Raw genomic sequence first — 16,228 nt, 5'->3', positions numbered from 1 at the left:
CTCTCTTCATCCTCAAGATTAGGGCCAACCTGAGCCAAGACAACCAGTTCAACCTTCTTCCGTCTCCTCTGAGCAGAGCTCCATTTCTGTTGCCCACCTCCCTCACTCTCCGCTGGGCTCCTTCCCAACCACAAGTCCAGTACATCTCCACTTTTCTTTTTTTCTTTTTTCATCTCCACTTTTCTTAGAAGATATTTTCTTTTATTACTAGCAAACTAAAATGATGACCTTCAAGAAAATTTCAAAAACCAAATTTAGGGCAGGGGAATAAATTCACTCCTGCCCCTATTTCTTTAAAAGTGTATTTTTAATTGACTAGAACATAGAAAAATCTTCTTTTCTTCACATGTTCACATTAGTACCTTCTCTTTTTTCACCAAGGCAAGTCAGCCTTGGCGTTGGTTGCACTTCAACTGTGACCCCTGCTGTCCCTTCATCCTAGGGGTTTTCCCACCCCTTTAGTCCATCTTAGTTGTTGAGCTGTGGTCCCTGCATGGCACAGACACCCTCGGTGATGGAGGGTTCCCACCTGGGCCATCACAGCCCAGGTGGTGAGAGAGGGGTCATTACCCTGCTGACCCCAACAGGTGCCGTCAGATCCCTCCCAACAAGCCGGAAGGCAGGAAATGTAACCATGAATATGCAGATGGCCTCCCCAAGACTGGGCTCTGCCATCACCTTCCCAGGACACCCTCAATCTTTCTGCCCTCTGTTGCTCACTTTTCTTCCCCCAGAGACTAAAGAAAGACCAGAGGGATGGAGAAGCCTTTCCACCAGGGTCATAGCTGCGGCCGAGTCCCAACACTGCCACCTACCCTCGGGAAAAGAAGCAATTCACTGGAAGTGAAAAACCTGAAGATTGACCTTCAGAAAACTTTGTTTTCTACTCTAAAATAAATCTTATTTTGCTTTAAGACATATGATTTTCGGTTAAAGACACAGACTCCAGAGCCATGCCACAGGGGTTCAAATCCAACTCTCCAGTTTGCCAACTGGGAGACCTTAGGCTAAGTATGTCACCTGTCTTTAGCTGGGTTACCTCATGGTGTTGTTGTGATCACTCAATGCATTTCACACATATCAAGTTCTTAGACCAGAGACGGGTACACGGTAAGCCCTGCTTGTATTAACTCTTATTATTTTAGCATAAAATATATAGTTATTTACTAGCTACATTGCAAAACTTTTCCAACCCATCCCTGACCCTGGAAAATCTGAGCAAATCTGATGATCCATACATTTATGTCTTGGTCTAGAACCCTGGACATGATACCAGTGACCCCATGTTGAAAAGCATGGAAGCAGAAAATATGTTGAGCCCACAATGTCCCCAACCAAAATCCCTACAGTAGCGTCTTTGTTGCCTATCAGACACATTTTTTCCCTTCCCTGATGCCAAAACCCGTTTATCTGCACCAAAGCCCAGCTCCACCTTGCTGGACCACGGTTTCTGTCACCATCTCTTGCTGCCCTTAAGCACGGGTCTGTCAGCCGTGGTACCGTCTCTGTTCATGTTGAATTCAGCTTGGTGAACATTGGTTGAGGAGAGGAATGTGCGAAGCAGGATAAAGAGGAAGCTGGGAAGCCGAGACGTGTCTGAGATGGAGACTCTGCCAGGTCCACAGATGCCCATGTGTGACTTGCTGCCCAGAATAGTCTTTGAGGCAAGGGGCCTGGATTTACCCTCTGCGTGAATTTTCACTGGTCACTGTGACCTCCAGGCGTCTCTGCAAGACGCTACTCCTGTCAGTCAGAGCAGGGGTCCAGGAAAGGGCACAGGCGTGAGCCTTTTGCCACTCACAGCAGCTGAGGGGTGACGCCAGCAGCCACTAAGGTGGGTGAGGATGAGTGTATCAGTCAGCTTCGCATCACTGTGACCAAAATACCTGATGAGAACAAGTTAGAGAAGAGAAAGTTTGTTTTGGCTCATGGTTCAGAGGTTCAGTCCATGATCAGCTGAGTCCATTGCTCTGGGCCTGAGGTGAAGCAGGATGTCATGGCACAAAGGTGTGGCAGAGGGAAGCTGCTCAGGAAATGACAAGGGGAGGAAGCAGAGAGGGAGAGAGAGGGAGAACGAGAGAGAGAGAGAGAGAGAGAGAGAACAAGGGGCTACAGGGAAGCTGCACCCTTCCAGGCCACACCCCCAGTGACCCACCTCCTCCAGCCATGCCCCACCTGCCTGCAGTTACCACCCAGTTAGTCCATTGAAACTAGGAAGGACTGACGGGATTACAGCTCTCACAATTCCATTAATTCACCTCCAAACATTCCTGAATCAACTCAGGAACTCTGGGGAGACATCTCACATCCAAACCCTAACGGTGGGTCTCCAGCAGTGCCTACCATCTGGCTTCCACTTCTTTAAAACGTGTGTCATACGCTGACTTTGCTGAGGTTGTTGGGGAAACCATGACATGAAATTCTAAACTGAAAGTAGCAATCGCAGGGACACACACGTGACTGAGTGGCTCCAGGTCAGTAATGTGCCAGAGCCAGCTTGTCAGCATACAGGAGCTGACTGCTAAATTTTTAGGAGCTTGGCGACCCAGTTGTGAATTCCACACGGCCCGTATTAAAAATTCCAATATATAAACTGACAAATAATTACATTCAAAAACAAAAGTAAAAACAGTCCCCAAAGCATCTTTGCCTGGTTGTTTCACTATATTTCCTTTCCTTCTGGGGGTTTTTAGGTCCCTGGAATCTGTGGGGTGCCAATGCAATACAATGGTGTGCTATGGCAGACCCCCTACTGGAAGCTGCGACATTACGGTGGGACCTTGAAACTGACTACGGTACAAGAATTTACACCATAGAAATGGAAAACTACACGTCAGGGCTCCTTTTCCCCCAGAGAACCAGATATTAAACCCTCGCCAGCAAACCCCAGCTTCAGATGGACTCAGGAAATGGCACAGCTTATCTCAATCCCAGCTCCAATAAAGGGGTGACAGACAAGGACTCCAGGGACTTCCTACTAGGATGACAGCATCTCCCCTGCTCCTAAATCTTAATCTATTTGGAGCCCTGAGAAGGAGCAAGATGAATGATGACTTAATAGGGAAATTCTTTGTTGCTGATTTACTCTTGGACCTCAAGGCCTAAAAGGTAGCCTGCACAAACCCTGCGAAATTGCAATGAATCTCCATATATTTAGCAGCAGACATCACTTCATTTGCTGGGCACCCGTCCACTCCCCTGGGTCCTCCCACCTCCTGCCACCCACCTGGCCACTGAGCTCAGGTGTTGACCTGCAGCGTAGAAGCTGATTTTAAACAGGCCCCTCCTCCTGCCCAATTCCCAGAGGTTCTGTGCCAATCAATTGGCATTAATAAGATAAACTAATTGGGGGTGTCCTGCAACACAGGCCAAGTTCTCAGCTGCTGCCTCTTGGCTCCCGGCCCAACTCCTGCTGATCCTGATGGCCAGCAGCAATTAAGGGCAGGGGTGGGGGCACAACGGGCTAGAAACAGAGGAACCTGGGGTTCAGGGTCCTGGGCCTGCAGCACAGCACCACAATGTGGGGGTGAAGACCCCCCTCTCCTTTCTCCATCCTGGTGGGTCTGATCCAGTGCAGTAGAAGGTAAGTTCCTTACCCACGGAACCTACAGTTTTCTTGGCAGAATGAAATCATCACATACAGGAGGTAGCAAGGGCCCTCAGAAGCACAGGGTTCGCTTTTTCTTGCTAGCACAAGACATGGGATCTGACGTGGGGTTTGTTCATTTGCTCTGTGCAAAGAGCAGCATCTGCAAGACAACTGGAGACAAATGTTGCAATGGATGGGACATTTAGTGGTTCACGGGAATCAGTAAGAAAGGCCATGGTAAACTTTGCCTTACCTAGAAAATCAGTGGCTGCCGTGTTAGAGATCTGTGGTTGCTACAAGAAGACAACTATTTTATTTGGCTATATTTCAATAGTTGGCAGATTAATTCTGTCTTATATGTTTATTTCTCCAGGAAATAATTTAGGCAAAGTAATGTCCATTTCACACATAAGAAAGGAAAAAAAAGACATTCATTTTCAGACTCTGAGGACAGCCAAACCTCCTTATATTTCCTTCCTTTGATCTGTTCATTTCTTTATGTATTCAGTGATACCTTATCAAAATCCTTTTCCTTTATTTAGCCTGTGTTCATTCATCAAGGGGGCTTCTTTCATAAGATGCTTTCAGATGTTCTCGTGCCTGTCTTAAACTACAAACACTAGTGTAATCCTTTGACCAGCAGTCAGCATATCACTGCACACAAGGAAGTACTTCACTCTGAACAGTTGTGCAGGTTGAGCACTGCAAAACTCCAGGTGATGCCAGTCATAGTGTTATCTGATGCTGCTTCATAGAATTTTCTGTGATGATTGCAATATTCTTCCATCTGGGTTTCCCAGTGTAGTAGCCATGAGGCACATGTGGTTCCTGTGCAATTGAAATGTGTTGAGTGTGATTGGAAGAACCAGATTTCTCATTTTTGTTCATGTAAATTTAAGTCACCGTGTATAGACGGTCTGGTCTGTGTCCATAGCAGCTCTGTTCTCATACACTCGTCCAAAAATACTTAAGGATCATCAGCTACGAGCAGCGTACTGTGCTAGGCCCTATGGGTGCACAAAGTACAACCTTCCCTAGTCTAGGAAACTTCCAGGCTAGACCGTCCGTGAGCTGAGGGCACAGGGGAGATCACCTACTGTGTGCATTGCTACTGGGAGACGGCCCCATCTAACAGGTGAGAGACTTCCTTCGCGTGAGAGATGTTTAAGCTGGTCTTGATCTAGAAGCACACCATGAAGAGAAGGTAGGTGAGAGGTCCCAGGAGGAAAGATTGTTGAGGGGTCTTAACCAGGGGTCTATGGTGAAAAGGCTGTCCTGGTGGTTAGTAGTGCACAGAACTCAAGGCCGTTAACACAAGCAACTTTGCAAGACAACTGCAAAGGGGAAAGCTCTTCTTTTCCTTTTCTAAACCCCAGGGGTTTCCAGCTGGGGAGGGACAGGAGTCTGAGGCAAACTGCAGAGGCAATCTGGCCTCAAAGGCCTTCTGAAAGCCACACTTCTACACATTTAGAAAGAGGGAGAGGGAGACGGGGGGAGGGGGAGACAGATTGCAGCTGGGCTTCTCTTCTTGCTGGTTGCCTTGTGGAGGTAGGAGAGAGAGACACACGTCTGCTCTTAATACTATTGTAAACTGGTGTAGGCCTTTCACTGTGTTAGACTCCAGAAGGCTCCAGAAGCCCTGCTTCCTCTAACACATTTATGCAGGTGAATTTGAGTGTGGAGCTATGCCCTGTATGAAAGGGGCGCTGGGTGTTCACCCTGGGCCTTGCTCTTGGGGCAGGGCCAGGGCTGAGGCCCGGCCCAGAGCCGAGGCTGGGGAATGGCTGTTCAGAGCTCCCGCTCCCCTTCATTCATCACCCAGTCTAACCAGACGTGGAATTTTGCCTGAAGGTGGGAGAAGGCCGACAGGCCTGGGGAAGACTCTGCCTGGAAGCTAGAGGCTTGTGTTTGGCAAGCGTCCACGTGAACTCTGCTCTGCGGCTGGCCCTCAGCAGTGGTGGGCCAGAGGCAAATACCAAGGAGTGTTTTTGTTTTTCTTCAAAGCCGGAAATGAAAAAGCAGTTGGAAAGAGATTCTCGGCTTCGTACTGGATGAGGTTTTCCTTTCCCTTGGTGCTCCCCAGGGTGTGGGGCAGAAGAGACTAGGTACCAGGTGGGGAGTGGTAAGGGGCCTGCCGGAAGTATGGGGCCTCCACCACGCCACTCTCTGGGCCTCTAGCAACTGTGGGTTGGCCGGAAGGGAAGGGTCAGAGCCCAGGTTCTTGGTTCCCTCCCTCCTTCCCTGAATTCTGTGTATAAATTGGGAATGAGACTTTCCCTCCTGGCCCAAAAAAGAGGTTAGGAAAAGCTGAGGGAGAGAGATCAGGGAGTCCAACTTCCAAGGGGACTGCTGAAGGAAAACTTGGCCTTCCTGCCCTCCCGCACCGCAAGGGACCTAGATTGCCAGGACTTTCTAACATTCGCATCTTTTCTTTTTCCTCTGAACGTGCCTCCTACCTTGCTTCCCTCTACCCTCATCCGCGTGCCTCACTGAAGCTTAGCATGGCTATCACTTTGTTCTTGTTCTTCCTCGTGATGCCAGAACTTCTGTCCTTCAGCACTTGTGACACAGAGGGACAAGGAAGGGAGGGATGGAGTAGAGAGGAGGCACACTCCAGGGCCTCTGAGGTCTGTACTCAAACCCCAGCCCCCCAGGTACCTTCTACAAAGTTAGGGAGCAGCCTGCAAATCACTCTCAGGTTAGTCATTTGTTGGAAGGACCCACAGAACTCACTGGCAGCTACTGTGCTCGTGATAATGGTTTATTAGAGCAAAAGGATACCGTTCAACATCAGCCAAGGGGACAGAAAGGTGGCAGAGCCCAGGAGAGTTCCCTGAAGCGGAGGTATGGACAACTCTAAATTCTCCAGGGACAATGTGTGACAATATGCAAGGAATATTGCCAACCAGAAAAGCTCTCCTGAGCCTTAGTTTCTACTGTGGGGTGAGTCATGGGGCATGGCCAACCACTCGTGGGGCAGACCTGAGTTTCTAGTCCCTCTGGAGGTAGAGCTGATTCGCACCCTCAGACCTCACCATGCATCACCTTGTTAGCATTGACTATCTGCAGGTGGACACAGACACTCAGCAGGCAGGACATTCCAAGGGCTCAGAGGTCACTTCCTAGGAACCACGGCAAAAGCCTGGCTTTTCAGTTAATTCTTTACCACATCCAGCTGCATGACGTCATGACCTTGCTCTTAACAGCTGTGCTAGTTCCTCCTCAGTAAGTTCAGTAAGTTGGGAGCAGTAAATAATTCCTGCCTCGCTGCTAATTTTGTTTTGTTTTGTTTTGTTTTTGGTGAGGATTAAGTAACACAAGATATTTGAAGGGTCTGGTATGTGAAAGATTTTCAACAAAAACTATCTCCTTCCTAAACTCTTTCTCCATTTTTTTGTTTTATTTTGTTTTGTTGTGGGGGGGGCCAGGGGTACTGGGGATTGAACTCAGGGGCACTCAACCACTGAGCCACATCCCCTATTTTGTATCTTATTTAGAGACAGGGTCTCACTGAGTTGCCTAGTGCCTTGCCTTTGCTGAGGCTGACTGAATTTGTGATCCTCCTGCCTCAGCCTCCCGAGTTGCCCGGATTACAGGTGTGCGCCACTATACCTGGACTTTCTCAGTTTTGTTTTTGTTTTTGTTTTTCCAGCATACTGGTTGATTGAACCCAGGGGCACCTCTACCACTGAGCTACATCCCTAGATTTTTTTTGTTTGTTTTGAGACAGAATATCAATAAATCACCTGGGCTGGCCTCAAACTTGCCATCCTCTGGCCTAAGCCTCCGAGTAGCTGGGATTTCAGATATGTGTTCAGTCTTTTTCCCTCCTGACCTTAAGATACTCTGATCTCATTTCCTAAACTGGCTCTGGGCCTTGTGCCCTCTTTCTTCTTCTTCCCATCCCTTATCCCAACTTGCTTTTATTTGTCCACCACAAAAGGAAAATACCCTACATGTTGTTACTAATTTGCATTTTCTATTTTTAAATAGCAAGCAATTTACCGATAAGTACATGGTTTCAACTGAAATAATAAATTCACTTAAACAGAAGACAACAATCAAGTCAAAAGAATAAATGCCTGTTAACTATCAGAAAATTCGTGGTGATTATAAATATCCAAAATCACTCAGAGGCCAAATCTTAAAGAAGATTTGTCCTCTTACTAGTCCATACGGAATAGGTCCACAGAGTACCTGGAATCTGTAAAATCCTGTAGATTATTATTACCTTCCAACCAAATATGACCTGTTGACATGGAACTGTGGCTTTTAAAGAAATCTGATGATGGATGGTGAGGCTTTTGTTTCCTTGCAAAGCAATTACTCTGGCAAATATTTGATTTTGGATCCCTTGAGCTTTTTGCAATCACAATGTCACCTCTTTGCATACCATAAAAAATGACAGCTAAGATTTTTCTGCAAAGACAATATCTGAATTTTGAATTATAGGCTCCACTGATGGTCCGGAACATAGTACACCACCACCAGTGTATTCAAAAGCACAGTGGGCAATAAAGCCATACCGAATAGGACAGACAACAAGTTAAAAGGTTCTTCCCAGATCACACATAATTCTAGGTAGCCTTTGATACTGTAGGCCATAGGTTTTAGGGTAGTTTCAGAGCTTCTAGGAAAAAAAAAAAAAACCTACAGTATATCTCAAAGCATATATGGGTGATTCATGGTTTCAGGATTCCTCCCACCTCAAATAACCCAAAAGACGCTCACCCGAAGCTCTGGTGGGCCTTTCTCACCCCTTAAGTTGCCTGTAAGTTACATTTTCTTTTTAAAATTTTTGTGTGTTCATTATCATCTTTAAAAAAAAACATCACACTTCTCCACTGGATGCATGTTACGCCTTTAATCGGTGCCCTCTACGTGGGCTGCACTGAACAGCCTGTGCTTACCCATCCCTGTGGCTTATACCTGTGTGTCTGAAGGACAGATTCTCAGAGGTGGCGCTGATGATTCATTTAGTCTTGATGGTTCTGCCAAATTGTTCTCCCAAAAGGCCAAACCGGGTCAACTGTCTCCTAATAATGCACGGATCTGCCTCTTTCCCTGCACCTCCTGGGGACCATGTGGAGGAAGATGGCTTAGAGGGCCTAACAGTCTCTGCTGGGGTCCTGCCTTGTCCATACCTGTGCATGTGCTGGACACACGAGTAGAACAGCTTGGAGCGGGGTTCTTCTTTGCCCCAGCATCCATCACCTTCAGGCAGTCCCCTCCCCTGAGCAGGAAAAACCTGTGGCTCCAGGACACCAAGGCCAAGGAAGTGCCTGCTGCTTCACCCTCAGGGACCCCAAGCTTTCTGCTCTTCTCAGGCCCAGATTTAATTTCTTTACATTAGGGCCATGAGACTTGAGTTCCAGTTCCGTTCCAAACACCAAGCTACCATCTGATCTTTTACTCCTCTGGGCCTCAGGTTTTTTTTGTTTTGTTTTGTTTTTTGCTGTTAAAAAACAAAAATGAAGGGCAGGGATACTGGGCCATAACTAACACTTAATAACAGAAGATTTTGGTTTACAGAATTTCCTATTTCATTGATTCTCACTTTATCCTCATTTTACAGATAAGAAAAAGAAAGTACATGGGCTGCCCAAGTTCACCCCACTAGTAAGCCAGAACGTTCCTAAAAATCCTGTTTTCTTTCAACTTGACCATGTTGGAATATTCTAGTATTTGTAAATCTAAAACTGTTAGCCAAGTAGTTTTAAGTAGGCACTGTTAGACACATCTGGACTTTGAATTATTACTTGGGCAGATTTTTTTGAGCATTGGTTTTCTTATGTAGAATAACAACAGATAACATTTATTGAGTTAATCCTTATAGGACAAACATTGTGCTACATGAATTATTTCATTTTTTTTCTTATGAAACCCCTGTGAGGTATTATAATTATCCCCATTTTGCAAATGAAGGAACTAAAACTTGGGTCAATATAGGGCAGTGGGTGTGGAGGAACCGGTAAGACTGGTACACCTCAGAAAGTTTCAGAAGTGAATCTTAAAGAAGATAAAATCAGTAGAATACCTGGTGGATCTGAACATATTGTTATAGATATTGACGGAGAACTTAGGGTTAAATTATAGGTACTGCACAGAAAAACAAAGCAAGTAAAAAAAAGACAATTATTAACTCCAGGAAAAACAAAATGATTGCAGGAAACTAAAAGGTCAGTTGTGAATGGGATTTAAGTGGTCATAATAGATACTAATTCTGATATAACCAACACCAGGATCTGACTAAATTGGGAAGCAAGGGAAGGGAACAAAAAAGAGTTAATGTAAGGTCAGGGGAAAGGTGAAAGATTGTCCTTTTTAGGGCGAAATCAAGAGTTAGTGCCCGAACAGAAAAAGCAAGAAGTAGCAATACAGCATATTATTTAGAGATATGGAGGCCATAGCTTAGAAACAGCTCAAAAGAATGGAAAAGAAGACCTTTGGAGAAAACAAGGGGTGAATGTACTTTGTAAAATATCTCATATAATGACTGGAACTGGATTCAATTACATGTTTGATAATAATTTTAAAAAGCAATAAAAGGAAAATAAATAACTTGCCCAAGTTCACCCAGATCTGACATGGTAGAGGCAGGATCTGAACTCCAGCAGGCTGCCCCTCGAGTTGATGGACAGCTGCTGTGCAATACCACCTATAACGTACCTACCTTCTAGCACTGTAGAAGCAGCTCACATACAACAGGCGTTTAGGAAGGGAGATTCATTTCTTTTCTTTCATGGCACCACTTTCAGTAAGGAGGAGCCCTGACCTTGGTCCAGACCTAAGGTGCACTGGTGCTTTTAAGTGTCTTTCTGTCTTTGTAAATGTTTTCCAAGTGCTCCTCCAGTGTCCAGGACCTGCCAGGACCATGAGTGACATCTGGACAGTGACCCTAGTTTCCATATTCTTCCCTTCAGTAAATTTCCCAACCCTGGACACTCCCTCCTGCTCCCTTTGGTTGGGATCGACCAGATGCCTTGAGAGACTCCAGGCTGGACATGATGGAGTTGTTCTGTTTCAGTAGGGTACACCATTTCATTCACAGAATTGTGAGAGATCAGGCACCAAATTGTCTCAAATTTATAGACAGGTACCCTGCAGAAAATATTTGCCCAAAGTCTCTGATAACTAGAAGTGGTTTTGCTTTCAGGTCCTGCCTTTTCAACCTTCCTCCCATTCCCATCGAATAGTCTTTGCCCAAATAGCTGCACCTGTAGGTTTCAAAGAATCTAATCAAAGAGGGGACTGTTTTGTCAGTTACCTGGATGGTTCATCTATCATTAGTAGTCATGCTTTCCTTCTGCAAGTATTTACTGAGCATCTACAATGTGCCGAGGGAGAAAATATAGACTGCAAAATGTATTCTCTTTAGAGCTCACAGTCTGGAGGAGGAGCAAGAAAAGCAGCCAGGTGGGTTCAGATCCGTGAAGGTAGTTCCCAGATAGAAGCCCTGGGAGCACAGAGAGCAGGGTGCAGCACTGTTTTGAATGGGGCCTCAGACAAGACTGTAGTTTGGATGAGGAAGTGAACTGGAAGCTCTTCCAGGACTAACAGTTCGATTCCCCAGTTGGGATCTTTCCACTGTTTCAGGGGGTAGCTCTAAGCCTGGGTCTCTACTCTGTACATTAGCTAGGGCCTAATGGAGTCTTCATGTCAAAGCCAGAAGTGTCCTGGGACAATCATGCAATCAATTTTTCATGGCTCCTTTGAGGAAACCGAGGCCAATAGAGAAGTATCTTGCTCATGTCATGGTGACAGAGAGAGGACTGACATTTGGATCTTTGATCTTCAAGTCCCAGGTTTTTTCCATCCTAACTCAAGTCTGGGACAGGGGTCTGAGTCTCCCTAGCGTAGGTGAAAACTTCCCATTTTAAAAAGAAGATCCCAACATTACCAGCAGTAGTCACCGCCCCAACTCCGGATCCAGCAACTCTTAGTCAACAAACGTTCGTGGGGAGTCTACCTTAAGCAAGTCTCTGTGCTACACCCTGGGAACACGATCTGTCCGACAAATTCCTGACCCCAAGGAGTCACAGTCTTATAGCGAAGGGGTATGTACAGGACAAACACTTGATACTCCTGGGGCTTCAGTTCATCTCCTCCTGAGTAGTCAACACGTAGTAGGCGCTCAGCAAATCCTGCACTGATTGTTCTTTTCAGTCTGCAAAAAGGCCTCGGAGCTGGCCCAGAAGAGAAAGGAGGGTTTTATCCCGTCCAGGCTCCGCGAACTACTCCCCAAGGCGCAGGGCGGGACGCGCCCTGAGCTTCCCTCCCTCCTCGCTCCGGGTCTCCGCTCAGCCAGGCGCTCGCCGCGCGAAGGGAGGGGCGCGGGGGCGCGCACGCAGGTTGTCGGGGGCGCGCCGGCCGCCCGGGGACGCGCACGGGCTGGTCTCTGCCCTAATGCGGCGGCTGGCGACGAGCGGCGCTGCAGGGGACGTGGGGGAAGTGGCGGCGCCGGCAGCGGACAGCTCGGACTGCGCCCGGGGCCGGAGCCTGAGCCCTTGGAGGTAGGCGAGCGCGGACACCCGAGAGATGGGCTGGAAGTAAAATGGTAAAACGGGGGTCATGGAAACCCGTCTAGAGACACCCCCTGTTCCCGCCCTCCTCTGTCGGTCTCCATCCTCCGACCTGACCCCATCCCCCTCCGTCCGCGTCCCTATGCCTCTCTCCACATTGTCATCTGCCCTGAATCACCCTATTCTGGTGTGTTTCCAGCGCACCCCCCATCATCCAGCTCCCACCCTCTCCTCACCCCAACACCCTTTCTATCGGTTGGCCGCATCCCCTCCCCCTTCCTGCATCCTCGCCCTTTCCCCTCTCCTCTCTGTCCCCACCTCATCCATGAGCCCCGCTAGCCCGTATACCTCTATTTCCCTCGACACCCCACTTTTTATTCCCCCTTTCGTTCCTATTTCTCGTACCCTGACACCAGCCCCTCTCTTTGCCCGCCCCCACCTCTTGCCCCCAGTCACTCAGCTGAGTGCCTGTCTCCCCATTAGCTTCTGCATCCTTTCTGTCCTCCCCCAGTTCACCTCTGCACACCCTGTCCCAGCCTCTTCCCAGCTGCCTCTTGGTTTCCTCCTGCACCACGGTCCCTCTCAAGAACCCCACCTACTCCTCTAGGCTCTCTGCTGGCCTGCCACCATCTCCATCTCCACTTGCCTGTCCCAGTGTTGCTTGGAGCCCCACAGCTTGTCTTCAGCCCCTTACTGCTCCTGGCTCCTTCTCTGCTTGGGGAGGCCTCTGACTTCAAAGGCCCAATGTACTTTCTGTTGTGGACACAACCCACTTTCAACCATTTCTGCATGTTTAATCCCGTGCCGGGCTCAGGAGGGAGGGAGACTGGGGGATAGTAGGCCTCTCTCTGTTCCTCTCCAGTCACCGCTCTTCTCAGCTGTTCAGGTTTGTTTCCTAGATGGACTCGGGAGGGGGTGCTGAGCACAGGGAAACTAGGATTGGAGAGAGGCAGGGTCCAAGGGGGTAGGTAAGTTGGCGCATCCTGGGCCTTGTTCTCAGCCCTGTGTGTGAAAGGCCTGGATGAGGAAGCTGCTGGAAGCTAGAGAATTTTGGATTTTACAAAGAATTCTTCCCCAACCTCTAAGTCAGCACTTTGGCATCGGGAGCTGTCATGAGTATGACCCATGGGCTCTGAGTGGGCAGAGTGCTGAATCACCTAGACCCTGGTCCTCACAGCAGCCCCTCTCCTGCCCTGAGCCAGGGTCTGCTTCTGATTCCTTCCTTGGTTTTTGGCATGGGCTGTGTGTGTGTGTGTGTGTGTGTGTGTGTGTGTGCTGGGCAGAGACGCCTCTTCCCTCAGTAGTCTGGAGTAGTGGACAATGCCCCTTTTCTGCCTATCTGTCTCCCTGGCATGAGGGCCTGGTGTGTCTCATCTACCCTTGGAACTGTAGTGAGCCCTGCTGGGCTCCGGTCAAATCTCCAGCAAGGCAAGGGCAGGCCATGGGGCTTTGAGACCTTCTTGGGCAGGAGTTGAATGGTTTGGATGGGGTCAGGGATGGGTAGGTTCAGAACCCATAAAACTTCAAGCATAAGTAGAAGCCCAGGGAAAATGTTTGTGGAGGTGGAAGCCCCTGGGGATGGGGCTATTCCAGCTGTGGAGGTGGGGCAGAGGAGGGCAGGCAGAGAGCTGCGTCCCTCTGGTGTCAGGACAATTGGCATCGCAGGACGAGTCGAAGGAAATGAGGGTCTGCTGCCCATGGAATGCGTTCTACCTTTTATCCTACAGAGCTGGCACTTCCGAAGGAGCGATTTCTTCCCCTGGTCTTTGGGTTTAGCTGAAGGTTGTGTGTGTGTGTGTGTGTGTGTGTGTGTAGAGAGAGAAAGAGAGAGACAATGACACAGAGAAGGAGAGATTCACACTTAGCCCCAGAACTTGTGTTTGCCACTGTGAAACAGAAAATGACAGCCCATTTCCTGTCTTGGGGGCCTTAACTGAAACTCAGAGACTTAAAGTGGAAGGTTAAGAGCAAACTGCATACAGATCCTGTCCCTTTTCCGCTAGGCTCCCTCACTTTGGAAATCTGAGCAGTTAGACTCTTTCAGATGATGTACAGCAACTCTTTACCTGCCTCTGGCAAGGGCCTGGCTAGGGCTCCTGTGTCTGGGGCACTGGCTGCCCCCTGCATTGTCACCCTTCTCTGTCCCCTCCCCATCACGGGCGGGGGTGGGGCAGAAGCTTCCCCTGGTATCGTTGGCTCAGGGCTGCCAGTTTTTCCTGGTACAGGGAGGAGGCATCACCTGCAGCTGTTGTCGAAAGCTGATTGGATTACGGTTCTGACGTCGAAATGCTTGATTGGGGCGCAGGTTAACTGGGGGATTCTGATAACAGCGTACATGTTTCCCAGTTTGGTGCGATGAATCTCACCCCTGATCCCCCTGTTTGGCATCACAAAGGCTAGGGAGAGCTAAACCAAGGCACAAAGAGAAGAGCCAGCTCCCCGGAGAGCTGGGGCCAGACCTGCCAGTTGCACCTAGCTGGCTCCCTGTGCTTCAAGGGCTGGTCCTGTCAGGGGTACATTGTGGAGGTGGCTGAGATCTGGGGCTTTGGGTTTGGTTTTGGATTTCCGAGTGAGGCAGATCAGAGGAGGGTCCTATTTTTGACTGAGGGTCAGGATTCCAAGTCTCTGATCACTGTGTCCTAACTTATTTCCTACCTTTGATACCAGGCTTCTCCCTCATGCTGGTTGGAGGTCAGAGGTACACTGAGATCTATAAGAGCATCCAAGAGTTGGGGTGTGAGGATCTGACCTTTGACTTTAGAAAAAGAAATTTTTAGATGAGAAAATGGGAGGCAGAGAAGTTCAGTTCCCTGCCTGTTTAGTGTTCAATGCTAGGGGAGGGAAGAAGTGAGAGGAATCTAAGTCTGGATGTGTATCGTACTCATTTCACAGATATTCAGTTAGCCCTACAACGTGCTGTCTGCTAGACTCTGAGATTACAGAGAGGAAAAGTAAGGCAGAGTTGGATCTCTCAGAGGTCCCGGTGTAATAATGGAAGAGACAGGTCATCAGACAAATAGGACAGGGCTGCTCGGAGAGCCAGATCTTGAATTCTGGTGGTGTCACCCCTCCCTGATGGCTGTGAAGAGGGCTTGGTTGAGGCCATCGGGAAAGGTAGCACAGCTGACTGACTCTGAAGTTGACTGCCAGGGAAAGGGTAGGGGAGGAGGTGAGATTGAAGAGTTTATTAGATCCTCCAGCTCGCGGGGCAGCTGGATGGGATTAGCTGATTCCCTCTGGGTACTACTGCAGCCTCATGGGGAAATACCCACAGGGAACTTTGGGTCAAGGTCACAACTACTTAAATTTGCCAATGCCATCTCCTCAGAACTTGCATTTTAGGGGGTTCAGGATACAGCTCAGTTGGTAGAGTGCTTGCCCCACACGCACGAGGCCCTGGGTTCAATCCGTGGGACCACAAAAAAAAAAAAAAAAAAAAAAAAAAAAAGAAAAATCCAAAAGAACTTGCATTTTAGAGGCAAAGTATAGTCTGGAAGTGCTTAGAATGTCAGAGCAAATCAGAGGAAGGAGGCCCAGTCTGCCCTCAGGGAGCTCCCAATCTGAGGGTGGAATAGCGAGTACCTGCGCAGGGTCGAGCTCAGAAGCGAGGTGAGGAAAAGCACTGAAGATGTTGATATTCCTGAAAGAGTCTGGGGTTGTGGGTAGGTCAGAGTCGGGCAGAAGTCATCAGAGCAGTCCAGGTGGGGATGGGCTGAGAGTGAGCCGGGGACACCCTCTGAAGTTACGTACTGGAATACAAGTTTCCACGAGCAGCCATAGCTGACCTGGGAAAAGACCCTGAGGCTGGAGACTCCTGGCCTCTTCTGTCTGAGTAGCCCCTTCTCTTCCCCACACAGCCAATTGAGTTCATTTCACTTGTCTGTCCTGAGCCTTTGAGCCTGCTCCAAGACTGAGTGAGGTGTGGAGAGATGAGTTGAGTTGGAGAGAAAGAAATGAAGACAAATTAAGACAGCACAAGAAATCCCGGAAAAGGTTGGATGGGTTCTTGGCATGGTAGGTGCATAGCTGAGGGGTCACAGTGGGCAGAGGACCTGGAGTAACCACCAGATTATTTGGCTAGATCCCTTCTGTGACTGGCGCAGCTTGATGACAGACA

At 48.5% G+C, this 16,228-nt stretch overlaps 1 protein-coding gene across 16 annotated transcripts in view; it reads left to right on the top strand.

The window, feature by feature from the left end:
* The first annotated feature begins 11,968 nt into the window (after window positions 1-11,968).
* The window catches only part of Nfasc (neurofascin), a 180,251-nt gene continuing 175,991 nt past the window's right edge, over window positions 11,969-16,228 (top strand). For 14 of the 16 annotated variants that reach the window (XM_047520261.1, XM_047520250.1, XM_047520262.1 and 11 more), the window contains exon 1: window positions 11,969-12,102. In XM_047520261.1, coding sequence (XP_047376217.1) covers window positions 11,996-12,102 — 107 coding nt within the window. In that variant the 5' untranslated portion in view covers window positions 11,969-11,995. Of the gene's footprint in view, window positions 12,147-16,228 lie in introns of all 16 variants that reach the window. The other 2 variants (XM_047520252.1, XM_047520251.1) reach the window with 2 other exon arrangements.

This window comes from Sciurus carolinensis, chromosome 12 (assembly GCF_902686445.1).
Source record: "Sciurus carolinensis chromosome 12, mSciCar1.2, whole genome shotgun sequence".
NCBI classification, from domain to species: Eukaryota; Metazoa; Chordata; class Mammalia; order Rodentia; family Sciuridae; genus Sciurus; species Sciurus carolinensis.
The sequence above is the reverse complement of the archived record's forward strand: the minus strand, read 5'-3'. Positions and strand labels throughout refer to the sequence as shown.